The sequence below is a fragment of the Molossus molossus genome, unplaced genomic scaffold (assembly GCF_014108415.1).
Source record: "Molossus molossus isolate mMolMol1 unplaced genomic scaffold, mMolMol1.p scaffold_m16_p_4, whole genome shotgun sequence".
NCBI classification, from domain to species: Eukaryota; Metazoa; Chordata; class Mammalia; order Chiroptera; family Molossidae; genus Molossus; species Molossus molossus.
The window spans coordinates 47515851-47528962 of NW_023425377.1; the positions used below are offsets into that span (position 1 = coordinate 47515851).

General features: G+C 44.9%; 1 protein-coding gene and 1 pseudogene across 1 annotated transcript; both read right to left on the reverse strand.

Annotated features, from left to right (window-relative positions):
• Window positions 1–1200: 1200 nt before the first annotated feature.
• Window positions 1201–5515, reverse strand: LOC118643759 (uncharacterized protein C10orf143-like). The gene is made up of 2 exons (XM_036282155.1): window positions 5510–5515; window positions 1201–1458 (listed from the first exon to the last, which is right to left on the reverse strand). The coding sequence occupies exons 1-2, from the start codon at window positions 5513–5515 to the stop codon at window positions 1201–1203; spliced, it is 264 nt and encodes an 87-aa protein (XP_036138048.1).
• Window positions 5516–5592: 77 nt separating this feature from the next.
• LOC118615953 lies at window positions 5593–5962 on the reverse strand (annotated as a pseudogene).
• Window positions 5963–13112: the final 7150 nt, after the last annotated feature.

Consider the following 13112-nt stretch of genomic DNA (forward strand, 5'->3'; position numbering starts at 1 on the left):
CAGCGGCTGTGAGCCCGCGAGCATCTCCTCTCCCCGAGGACTGGGGGAGAGACGTGATCACACACACACAAAAATGTCGTGAATCTAAGACTTAATTTTTCTTGTAAAAATTAAGAGTGTATCTCATTTTGAAAACAGAGGAGACAAAAAAAGCTCTTTTAGAATATGTAGTTCAAGGCCACAAATCTCAACACTTTCTCTCTCTCAGCCTTGGTCCTTTGGCGAGGACGGGTGTTCCCGCGTCTGTCACCGAGGTGACCTTATTCAAGTTAAATGTCCAGCCCCCTCCCGAGATGCTGGTGGCGGGATCGTCAGCTTTCTTTCCTGTGGTTCTAGAGAGTCCACATCACAGAGTCATTTACTAGTGTCCTCCAGCTCCTTGTCTTCTGTCCATCTTTCCGACAAGAAATTCCCTCCAAGGCTCACGCAGTGACTGTTTATGGCTTGGGCTCCTCAGCGCGCCAAGGCTGCGGGTCGGTGGCCAGCAGAGAAGGGGCCCAGGTGGGTGACAGTGAAATCACCAGAGCACAGGGGCTTTGTCCCACCCCAGTTTGGGGAGGGAAAGAACCTGAGAGCAATCCTAGAACCCACTGCATTTACTAGGACCTTGTCCTAGATAACTAGGACATCTTGGGAAGCCTTCAGACTCGGAGAAGGACACCAGTCTGCATAGTCAGACAATATGCTGAAAACCCAAGAGAAAATGAGAAATTGCCATTTAATATGAAAGGGGTACTGTGCCCAGTAAACGTAAGTTGTAGAATTACACAGAACAGTTTGGATACTAGCACTTGGTAAAATTCAGTTTAAGAGTACAGAGCATTTAGGTATAAAAATAAGTCTTTTCATGAAAAAGAATGCCTAAGGATACACCCACAAAACCAGTGAAAAGTATAAAAGCGAGGCTGTAGCTGGATATGGCTCCATAAGCCACAGGGTTCTGAAATCTCACAGGAAATTTGATACTGAATTTTCCAAGACTTTTAAATGACACAATTGATCCTCTTCTTAACCAAGATACATGGGAAGAAGGCTTAGTAAGTACTAGCGATTTGCAGGCTCTCTGGAAGCGACAGGATCCCCCTGGCTCGATCGCGGAGGCTGGTGGGAGCCCCACATCCGTCCGTATGAGGTTTACATCTGCCATCACATGGAGGTTCAAAACCCAAACTGGAATGTTCCTCTTCCAACTTGCATCTTCTAATGATCCTTGGTATGGTTAAGATGTCCAGACTCCCCTGCAATACATCTCTGGCAGGGCTGGGCAGAGCTCCTTCCACCATTCGGAGGGATCCCCACATTTGGTGGCCTCTGGCCCCTGTCTGGCCTTGGGGCAGGGTGGTGGCCTCCAGGTGGCACCTCCAGCTCCTCGCTGCCCCAGGACACCAGGGCGCTGGCCTTCATCTGGGGACAGCCCAGCTCCTGCACGGCCACTTCTAAGCTCCTGCACACCCGCTTCTTTTAAGGATGCCGCCACGTTTCAACCGCAGACCTTGGATCGGCTGGACGAGTCATTTTTATTTTTAAACCCTCACCCAAGGATAATTTTCCATTGCATTTTTAGATAGAGTAGAAGGGAGGGAAGGAGAGAGAGAGAAACATCGATGTAAAGAGACATATCAATTGATTGCCTTCCACATAACCCCAACTGGGCCAGGGATCAAACCTGCAACCAAGCCCTGGCCAGTTTGGCTCAGTGGTTGGAGCGTTGGTCTGCGGACCAGAGAGTCCCAGGTTCGGTTCCCTCTAGGGGAACGTGCCAAATAATAATAATAAATAAATAAATAAATAAATAAATAAACCAACCTGCAACCAAGGTACATGCCTTTGACTGGGATTCGAACACAAAACCCTTTGGTCCAAGGGCTGACACTCTAACCACTGAGACAAACCTGCCATGATTGCCATATCATTTTAGAGGAGGACAGAACACTTGGGTTCAGAGGTGTTAAGTCAGTAGTGAGTGACAGAGATGGGATTTTGAACTTTGGTCTGTCTGCCTCATCCACCATACTAGGTGGCCTAGCAGTTATTGGCAGGGCTCTGTCACTTGATGGCTGTGTGACTTTGGATGGATCATGTTACCTTTCTCTGCTTGTGTCCTCTTCTACAAAATGGGAGCAATCATAGTAACCTGCTCAATGGGGTTTTTGAAGAGTATACAGAATAAATGCCCATAAGGGCCCAGAACAGTACCAGGCACGCGGTAGGTATTCAATAAATGGTTGCTATTCACATGAATACTGTCCCAGAAACTTCACATGACTGCTGTCCCAAGAACTTTACTGGGAAAATGTGCTTCAGGCTTCTGAATCAGGGGGAAGACAAAGGGAGCTCCAGGGGGGCTGGGAAGGGAGAAGAAAGCAAAGAGAGCCTCTCAGGGTAGGTCCAGAGCTAAGTCACCCTAGTTCCAAGCACAGAACAGGTGTCAAGAGCACCAGCTCTGAAGGGCTTTGAATGCTACACGGAAGAGCCACCAAAAAACAAAAGTTCTGGCATCAGAGAAAGCACAACTACCCTCGACCCAGGGGTGGAATACTTTCTCCTCCACGTGCCAGCACTGGCCTTGAAGGCTCAAAGGAGCTGAACACACAGCCTCCCCTATGTGATTCACCAGGTAGTCACACAGCGGCGATAGTGCATCACAAAAGTTCTGTTTGTCCTTCAAGTCTTTCAGTCCAAACAGCCAAGTACCAATGTTTTCTAAGTGCCTCTAAGAACCCTAGGGAGAATCCTTGTGTCATCTCTATGAGATAGAGTCTATTCATATTTCCAAATGCCAGGTGGAAATGAGGACTCTGAAAAGTCTCAGGTGGAAATGAGGACTCTGAAAAGTCTAATACTATAAAATCAGCCAGCCAGAATTTGAAACCTGATTTGTGTATTTCCCAGTCTGGCTGCAGTAGCTACATATCTCCTAGGATAGCAGTTTGTAGTTCTCTCTCCTGCCTCCATCACTGGGCAGCGATGCCTTTGCTGAGCTGACAGATTACTCTGCTTGGGTGTGGAATATTAGACAGGACGAGGAAGACTTTCACTTTGGCTTTCTCTCTCTTAAGTTTAGTTCACTTATGCAGCTTTTGAGCTGGAAATGACACTATTGGACATTTCCCATCCCTGAAATAGAGAGAATTCTGACAGAGGGACAAGGCAAATAATTTTTTAAAAATTTATCTTTAATACCTGCCAGAATGGCAGGCATCAACAAATCCTCAAACAACAAATGCTGGCAAGGATGTGGAGAAAAGGGGACTCTAGTGCACTGCTGGTGGGAATGCAGACTGGTGCAGCCACTATGGAAAACAATATGTTACCTCAAAAAATTAAAAATTGAACTTCCATTTGAGCCAGTGATTCCACTTCTAGGAATATAGCCTAAGAAGCCTGAAACACCAATCAGAAAGAATATATGTACCCCCATGTTCATAGCAGCACTATTTACAATAGCTAAGATCTGTCAACAACCCAAGTGTCCATCAGTAGATGAGTGGATAAAAAAGCTGTGGTACATATACACAATGAAGTACTACGCAGCTGTAAGAAAGAAAGATCTCTTATCCTTTGAGATAACATGGAGGGACCTGGCGAGTATTACGCTAAGCGAAATTAGCCAGTCAGAGAAAGATAAGTACCACATGATCTCACTTATTTGTGGAACATAATGAACAAAATAAGCTGTCGACCAAAAGAGATCCAGAATCATAAAAATAGGGAACAGACTGACAAACCTCAGAGAAATAGGGGGTGAGAGGGGGGGAAGAGATGAACCAAAGAACTTATATGTATATATATACAACCAATCGACTGGAACATTAGGCTGGGGAAGGCAGGAAGTGGGTGGGAGTGGGAAGGAGGGGGTCAAAGGGGAAACAAGGGGGACATCTGTAATACTTTCAACAATAAAAATAATAAGATAAAATAAAATTTATCTTTATTGTTGAAAGTATTATAGACGTCCCTCCTTTTTTCCCCCATTGACCCCTCCTCCCTGTTCCCACCCCACCCCTGCCTTCACCATACTATTGTCTGTGTTCATTGGTTTTGCATATATGCATATAAGTTCTCTGGTTTATCTCTTCCTGCCCCACCCCCCTTCCTTCTGAGTTTTCTTAGTCTGTTTCCTACTTCCACAGCTCTGGATCTATTTAGTTCATCAATTTTTTTTTGTTCATTAGATTCCACAAATAAGTGAGATCATGTGATAATTGTCTTTCTCTGACTGGCTTAGTTTCACTCCATGCCATCTCAAAGGGTAAGAGATATTTCTTTTTACAGCTGCATAATATTCCATTATGTAAATGTACCATTTTTTTTATCCACTCATCTACTGATGGACACTTGGGCTCTTTCTTGATCTTAGCTATCGTAAATAGCACTGCTATGAACATGGGGGTGCATATATTCTTTCTGATTGGTGTTTCAGGCTTCTTAGGGTATATTGCTAGAAGTGGGATCAATGGGATCAAATTGCAGTTACATTTTTAATTTTTTGAGGAAACATCATATTGTTTTCCATAGTGGCTGCACCAGTCTGCATCCCCACCAGCAATGTGACAGAGTCCTCTTTTCTCCACATCCTCACCAGTACTTGCTGTTTGCTGATTTGCTGATGGCAGCCATTCTGGCAAGTGTGAGATGATACCGTATAGTTGTTTTAATTTGCATCTCTCTGATGATTAGTGATGTTGAGCATTTTTTCATATATCTCTTGGCCATTTATATGTCCTATTTGGAGTAGTGTCTATTGAGATCCTCTGCCCATTTAAAAATATATTTTTTCTTTTTTTATCCTCACCCAAGGATATTTTTTCATTTATCTTCAGATAGAGTGGGAGGAAGCGGGGGAGAAAGAGAGAGAAACATCGACGTGAGAGAGTTACATTGACTGGCTGCCTCCCACACAACCTCAACCAGGGCCAGGACCAACTGCAACCAAGGTTCATGTCCTTGACTGCAATCAAACCCCCGACTCATTGGTCCACAGGCCAATGCTCTAACCACTGAGCAACTGGCCAGGGCCTCTGCCCATTTTTTAATTGGTTTGTCTATCTTCCTTTTGTTGAGCTATATAAGTTCTTTATTTTTTTATCCTCACCCGAGGACATTTTTTGCATTTATCTTTAGATAGAATGGGAGAAAGAGAGGGGGGGAAACATCGATGTGAGAGCGACACATCAAGTGGTCACCACCCACACAACCCCAACCGGGACTGGGGACAAACTGCAACCAAGTTATGTGCCCTTAGTGGGAACTGAACCCCGGATTCTCTGGTCCGCAGGCCAACGCTCTAACCGCTGAGCCAAACCGGCCAGGGCTATAAGTTCTTTATATATTTTGAAAATTAACCCCTTATCTGATGTGTCATTGGCAAATATGTTCTCCCATATAGTGGGTTCCCTTTTCATCTTGATGCTGGTTTCTTTTTTTTTTTCAGACGCATATGAACTATTTAATTATGATTAAAGACCATTTTCAGTAACACACATCTGTTGCTTCTTTCTATGCCTACCATCATGCTTTACATCACAGGAGGTTTCAAGCAGATAACAGACCACATGCAATGCCACCACAGGAGCCCCAGGTTTCTGAACAGATTTTATTACATGTGATGGGGTTCAGTCCTTCTTGGCTGCTGCCTTCCTCATGGCTGCAAGGACATTGCTCAGCTCCTCTCTCTTCCTCTTGGCACGGATGTGTGTCCCCACCCTTTTCTTGATGAATTTCAGGGCCCGCTTGTCCTTAGAGACCTTGAGCAGCTCCATGGCACTCCGCTCATAGGGGGCAAAGCCACACACCTCTCAGATCATGTCCCGCACGAACTTGGTGTGCTTCATGAGGCGCCCGCGGCGGCGGCTGTGCCTTGGCTTGCTCACGTTCTTCGTCACCTTGTGGCCCTTGTTGAGGCCCACGGCCATCGGGTAGCGCAGAGCCATGGCTGTTGTTCCTCAATGGCTGCGGCTGCGGAAGGATGCTGGTTTCTTTTGCTGTGCAGAAGCCTTTCAGTTTGATGTAGTCCCATGTGTTTATTTTTTCCTTTGTTTGTCTTGCCCTAGGAGATGTACCGGTGATATGTGATATGTCTGAAATTTTGCTGCCTGTGTTTTATTCTAGGATTTTTATGGTTTCATAACTTACATTTAAGCCTTTCATCTATTTTGAGTTTATTCTTGTGTATGGTATAATTTGGTGATCTAATTTCTTTCTTTCTTTTTTGCCTGTATCTGTCCAATTTTCCCAACACCATTTATTGAAGAGACTATGCTCTTGCCTCCTTTGTCAAATATTAATTGAGCATAATGGATTGGGTCTATTTTGGGCTCTCTCTTCTGTTCCATTGATCTATATGCCTATTCTTGTGCCAGTACCAGGCTCTTTTGATTACAAATGGCTTGCAGTATAATCTGATATTCATTATTGTGATACCTATTGTTCTTCTTTTTCAAGATTGCTGTGGCTATTTGGGGAATTATTTTTTTTCTTCATTGACTTTAGAGAGAGGAAGGGAGAGGGGGAGAAAGATAGAAACATTGATGAGAAAGAACATCAATTGGCTGCCTCCTGCATGCCCCCCACTGGGGATTGGGCCCACAACCTGAGCATGTGTCCTGAATGGGAATCGAACTGGCGGCCTCTTGGTGCATGGGTCAATGCTCAACCAGTGAGCCACGCCAGCAGGGAGATTTAGGGTATTTTTTAGTTCCATATAAAAGTATAGAGTATAGCCCTGGCCGGTTTGGCTCAGCGGTTGGAGCGTCGGCCTGTGGTACAGAGAGACCCGGGTTTGGTTTCCGCTAAGGGCACGTACCTCGGTTGCAGTTTGTCCCCGGCCCTGGTTGGTTGTGCGGGTGGCAGCCACTCGATGTGTCCCTTCACATGGATGTTTCTCTCTCTCTCTCTTTGTCTCTCTCCCTCCCGCTCTATCTGAACAAAAGATGGAAAACTGTCCTCGGGTGAGGATAAAAAAAAAACAAAAACAAATACATAAAAGTATAGAGTATAGAGTATTTTATCTAGATCTGTGAAATATGCCTTTGGTATTTTCATAGAGATTGCATTGAATCTATAGATTGCTTTGGGTACTATGGACATTTTAATGATTCTGATTATTCCAATCCATGAACTTAGTATATGCTTTCATATTTTTATATCTTCCTCTATTTCTTTTTTCAATGTCCTGTAGTTTTCAGAGAATAGGTATTTTACCTCCTTGGTTAAGTTTATTCCTAGGTATCTTAATTTTTGTTGTTGCAATGCAATGGGATTACTTTTTTATTTTAGAAGAATAGAAAATTTAACTTGAGTAGGGAAAAATGAATTTTTTTTTCTTTATTGATTTTTTAAAGAGAAAGGGAGAGGAAGAGAGCGATAGAAACGTCAATGAGAGAGAACATCGACCGGCCGCCTCCTGCATGCCCCCCACTGGTGATTGGGCCCACACCCTGGGCAAGTGCCCTGACCAGGAACTGAACCAGCAACCTCTTGGTGTATGGGTTGACGCTCAACCATTGAGCCACTCCGGCCAAGCAAGAATGAATTATTTATTTATTTATTTTTCATTTATCTTCAGATAGAGAAGCAAGGGGAGAGGAAGATAGAGAGAGAGAGAGAAATATCGATGTGAGAGAGACACACTGAGTGGTTGCCACCCACACAACCCCAAGCAGGGCCGGGACAAACTACAACTGAGGTACATGCCCTTAGCAGGAACCGAACCTGGGACCCTCTGGTACACAGGCTGACGCTCTAACCTCTGAGCCAAACTGGTCAGCTCAAGAATGAATTTTATAAAAATTTATCTTTATTGTTGAATTATTACAGATGTCCCTCTTTTTTCCCCTTAACCCCCACCTCCCCAATCCCACCCCCTCTTGTTTTCCCCACACTATTGTTTGTGTCCATTGGTTATGCATATATGCAATTAAGTTCTTTGGTTTCTCTCTTCCTGCCCCACCTCTCCCCTTCCCTTTGAGGTTTGTCAGTCTAACAACCAATTTGTACTTCCTAATCCCTTCATCTTTTTCACACAACTTCCCTGTTATGTGACAAGCAACAAAAAGTTCTCTGTATCTATGAGTCTGTTTATGTTCTACTTGCTCATTTTGTTTGTAGATTCAGTTGTTGATAGATATGTATTTATTGCCATTTTATTATTCAGATTTTTTTTTCTTCTTCAAGAAGATCCAGCCCTTCCGGTTTGGCTCAGCGCTTAGAGCATCGGCCTGCGGTCCAGAGAGACCCGGGTTCGGTTCCCGCTAAGGGCACGTACCTTGGTTGCAATTTGTCCCCGGCCCTGGTTGGGTCGTGCGGGTGGCAGCCACTCGATGTGTCCCTTTCATATGGATGTTTCTCTCTCTCTCCCCCCCCCTCCCACTCTATCTGAACAAAATATGGGGAAAAAAAAAAAAAAGAAGATCCATTAACATTTCATGTAATACTGGTTTGGTGGTGATGAACTTCTTTAGCTTTTTCTTTTTCGGTATGTGTCCCTAGTGGGAACTGAACCTGGGACTCTCCGGTCCACAGGCTGATGTTCCGACTGCTGAGCCAAACCGGCCAGGGCTTTTTTAGCTATTTCTTGTCTGGGAAACTCTTTATGTAGCCATCGATTCTAAACTTTTTTTTTTTCCCTTTATTGATTTTAGAGAGAGAGGAAGGGAGAGGGGGAGAGATATAGAAACATCAATGAGGGAGAATATTGATTGGCTGCATGACCCCCACTGGGGATCTGGCCTACAACCCGGGCATGTGCCCTGACAGGGATTTGAACTGGTGACATTTTGGTGCATGGGTTGATGTTCAACAGCTGAGCCACACTGACTGGGCTGGCCATTGATTCTAAATGATAGCTTTGCAGGATAGAGTAATTTTGATTGTAGGTCTCTGCTTTTCATCACTTTAAATATTTCTAGCCGCCCTGGCAGGTTTGGCTCAGCGGTTAGAGCGTCGACCTGCAGTCCTGAGAGACCCGGGTTCGGTTCCCGCTAAGGGCGCGTACCTCGGTTGCAGTTTGTCCCCGGCCCTGGTCGGTCGTGCGGGTGGCAACCACTTGATGTGTCCCTTTCACATCGATGTTTCTCTCTCTCTCTCTGTTCCTCTCTCTCCCTCCCACTCTATCTGAACAAAAAATGGAAAAATGTCCTCCGGTGAGGATAAAAAATAAAAAATATATAAATAAATAAATAAATAAATAAATATTTCTAGCCACTCCCTCCTGGCCTGCAAAGTTTCTTTTGAGAAATCAAATGACAGCCTTATGGGAGCTCCACTGTAGGTAACTAACCACTTTTCTCTTGCTGCTTTTAAGATTCTCTCTGTCCTGAACCTTTGACTTTTTTTTTTTTTTTGGTGGTACATGCCTCTAGCGGGAACTAAACCCAGGACTCTCTGGTCCAGAGGCCGATGCTCAACCGCTGAGCCAAACTGGCCAGGGCAACCTTTGACATTTTGATGATGATGTGTCTTGGTGTGGACCTCTTTGGGCTAATCTTGTTTGGGACGCTCTGTACTTCCTGGACATGTATGTCTGTTTCCTTCTGTTTCCTTCATCAAGTTAGAGAAGTCTTCTGTTATTATTTTTTCAAATAGGTTTTCAATTTCTTGTTCTCTCTTCTCCTGGCACTCCATGATGTGAATGTTGGTACATTCGAAGTTGTCCCACAGGCTCCTATACTATCCTCATTTTTTTGGTTTCTTTTTTCTTTTTGCTGTTCTGATTGGGTGTTTTTTTCTTCCTTATATTCCAAATTGATGGTTTGCTTCTTAGCTTCACCTACTCTGCTATTGATTCCCTATAAGTTATTTTTTATTTCAGTTAGTACATCCTTCATTTCTGACTGGTCCTTTATTGTGCTCTTGAGGCTCTCATTAAGTTCATTGAGTGTCCTTATAGGCAGTGTTTTGAACTCTGCATCTCTTAGATTGCTTATCTCCATTTTGTTTAGTTCTTTTTCTGAAATTTTGTTCTGTTCTTTTATTTGGGATATGTTTCTTTGTCTCCTCATTTTGGCTGCTCCCGTGATTGTTTTTATGTATTAGGTAGAATTGCTATGTCTCCTAGGCTTTGTAGGGTGGCCTGTTCTAGTAGGTGTCCTGTAGGGTATAGTGGCACAGCCACTCTGATCACCTAGTTGGGCCCTCAAGATGCACCACTCATGTGGACTTTACACTCTTCTGTTGTAATTGAGTCTTGATTGCTGTTGACACATCAATGGAAGGGATTTACTCAGGCTGATCAGCTACAAGGACTGGCTGTGCCAACTAACCACCGACCTCTGACTGCTTTGGATGATCAGCTGTGCAGGGGCCCACCACATAGAGCAAGACTTACTTCAGCAGTGCTCTGGTACCCCCTGAGTCTATTTCTTGAGTGTGTCATTTATGAAGGTCGTTGGGTGGTGGTGTATCCATGTGATCTGAAGCTGTTCACTGGGTGTGCTGGCTCTGGGGCAAGGTCAGCCACTGCCTGTGTTCTATCCAGAGCCACCAGGCATAAGGTACAAAGCAATCTGCCGATGGCTGCTTCTTATGCTGGGCTTGGAGGTATCCAGGCGAAGCCAAGCTGTGAACCAAGGCTGGTTGCTTCTAGTGCCAGGCCTGGGCCACTTAGCAAGAGGTATGGGGCTCCCTGAGGCTGGATGCTGCTTGTTTGAGAGAATTTAGGAAAATCTGTAGCAGGAGCCAAAGCAGGCCAATTCTATGGTAAAACCACTGGAAACAGTTTGGGTGGGCCTGAAAGTTGGGTGGGACAGGGCCTCAGGGAATCACCAGGGAGGGGCAAACAGTGTGAGCCAGGTTATTGGAGTCCCAGATATGGCGACTGTCTGCCTTCCCTGTGGGAGAAGGGCTCACCAAAGGAAAAACAGCCTCCAGCAGCAGGTCTGTTCAGGAGAAAGTTGCCTCTCCAGCCCTTGCCCCAATGCCAAACAACTCAGTTCTTCCCCATATGTCTCTGGTGCCTTTCAAGCTGCCTCCCTCCTCCACGCTGGAGCTCAGAGGGAGCAGGTCCGAGTAAATCTTTGTGAGGGCCCTTTAAAAAGAGCTGCCTAGGGCTCCTGCAGCCTCAGCCTCCCTCAGCCGCAGTTCTTGCTGGTTTTTACAGCCAGAAGTGATGGGGACTTCTCTTCCTGGCACTGGAACCCTGAGCTGGGTGCCCGGTGTGGTACGGGGACCCCTCACTCCTCGGGGAGGACTCTCACAGCTGAGCTATCCTCCTGATTTTTATTTGCCGCATGTGGGTGTGGGACCAGCCTGTCCACACCTCCGCCCCTCCTATCAGTCTCGATGTGGCTGCTTCTTTAATTTCATTGTAGGGCTTCCATTCAGTTTGATTTCAGGCAGTTCTGAAGGATGTTTGTTCTATAGTTTAGTTGTAATTGTGATGTGGGAGGAGGCGAGTACTGCGTTTACCTATGCTGCCATCTTGACTGGAAGTTCAAGAATGAATCTAAATGGGATTATTTTTTATGTTCTCTTTCTGAGTGTTTATTTATTTGTATATAAAAATGCCATTGATTTCTGGGTATTAATTTTGTATTCTGCTACGTAGGGAAACTAATATTGATTGAGCACCTCCTCTGTGCTAGACACTATGCCAGACTTTCATTCCTACATGGACTTAGCACACAGTAATGAAGCATTCTCTGTGTGCTGGTTATAGGAGACATAGTAATCACACGCTTTTGGCAAACAGAAATCAAAAATATATATATTTTTTATATGTAAAGATATATTTTTAATATATATTCCTTTTATTTTTTAATTAAAAATTTTGTTTTTCATTGATTTTTAGAGAGAAAGGAAGGGAGAGGGAGAGAGATAAAAACATCGATGAGAGAGAGCATTGATTGGCTGCCTCCTACATGCCCCCCACTGGGGATTTGACCCACAACCCAGGCATGTACCATGACTGGAAATTGAACTGGCAACCTCTTGGTGCATGGATCGATGCTCAACCACTGAGCGACACCAGCTGGGCTACTTTTTTTTTTAATCCTCACTCGAGGATACTTTTTTCCCATTTATCTTCAGATAGAGTGGGAGGGAGAGAGAGAGAAACATTGAAGTGAGAGAGACATATCAATTAGTTGCCTCCTGCACAACTCCTACTGGGTTCAGAGATCAAACCTACAACCCAGGTACATGCTGTTGACTGGGAATTGAAACCGATACCCCTTGGTTTGCAGGCCAACACTCTAAGTGCTGAGCCAAACCAGCCAGAGCTATACATTTGTTTTTGTTGTTGTTGTTGTTTTTATCCTCACCTGAGGACACTTTTCCATATTTTGTTCAGATAGAGTGGGAGCGGGAGAGAGAGAGAGAGAGAAACATTGACGTGAAAGGGACACATCAAGTGGTTGCCATCCACATGACCCAACCAGGGCTGGGGACAAAATGCAACCGAGGTACATGCCCTTAGCGGGAACCGAACCCGGGTCTCTCTGGTCCGCGGGCCCACGCTCTAACCGCTGAGCCAAACCGGCCAAGGCTATACATTTGTTTTAAATTACACTTAACTTAATAAATATTTATTGAATGAATGACCTACTTTGAGCCTTAGGTACTCTTGAGAAATACAGGTAGTGAATTTGGAGTTCTGGAACAAATTTAGGCTAGAGATGGAGGTTTAGGCATTGCTGTAATTTAGGGGATGCCAGTGATGGAGTGGATTGGTCCCTCAGGGAAAATGGGTAAATGATCAGCAAAGTAGGCCTGTTTGCCAGACAAGAAAAAGAGGAGAGGAGAGGTAAGCCCCTGATGTGGGGTATGGAGAAGGGCTTGTAAAAGAGGTAGGAGGGAACCAGGCAAGAATGTAAGTCCCTGGAAACCTTATTAGTTTCAAGGGTCAACAGAGTCAAATGTTACCTGAAGTGAACAGCAAAGATTATGCAAGTCACCAGATTTGGCCAGACTGGGACTATTAGTGACTAGCCACACTGCCTGGAATGAGGAAGGGAGCCCAACAGCAGTAGAGGGGAGAGAAGAGCAGATCTTAGCTGGAAGGGCATTGAGATTTTTCTCTTAAAAGGAAGTAGAGCCCAGCCCGTGAGGCTCCGTAGACTGGGCACCGTGCCATTGACTGAGCGGTCTCAGTTCAATTCCCAATCAAGGCACAT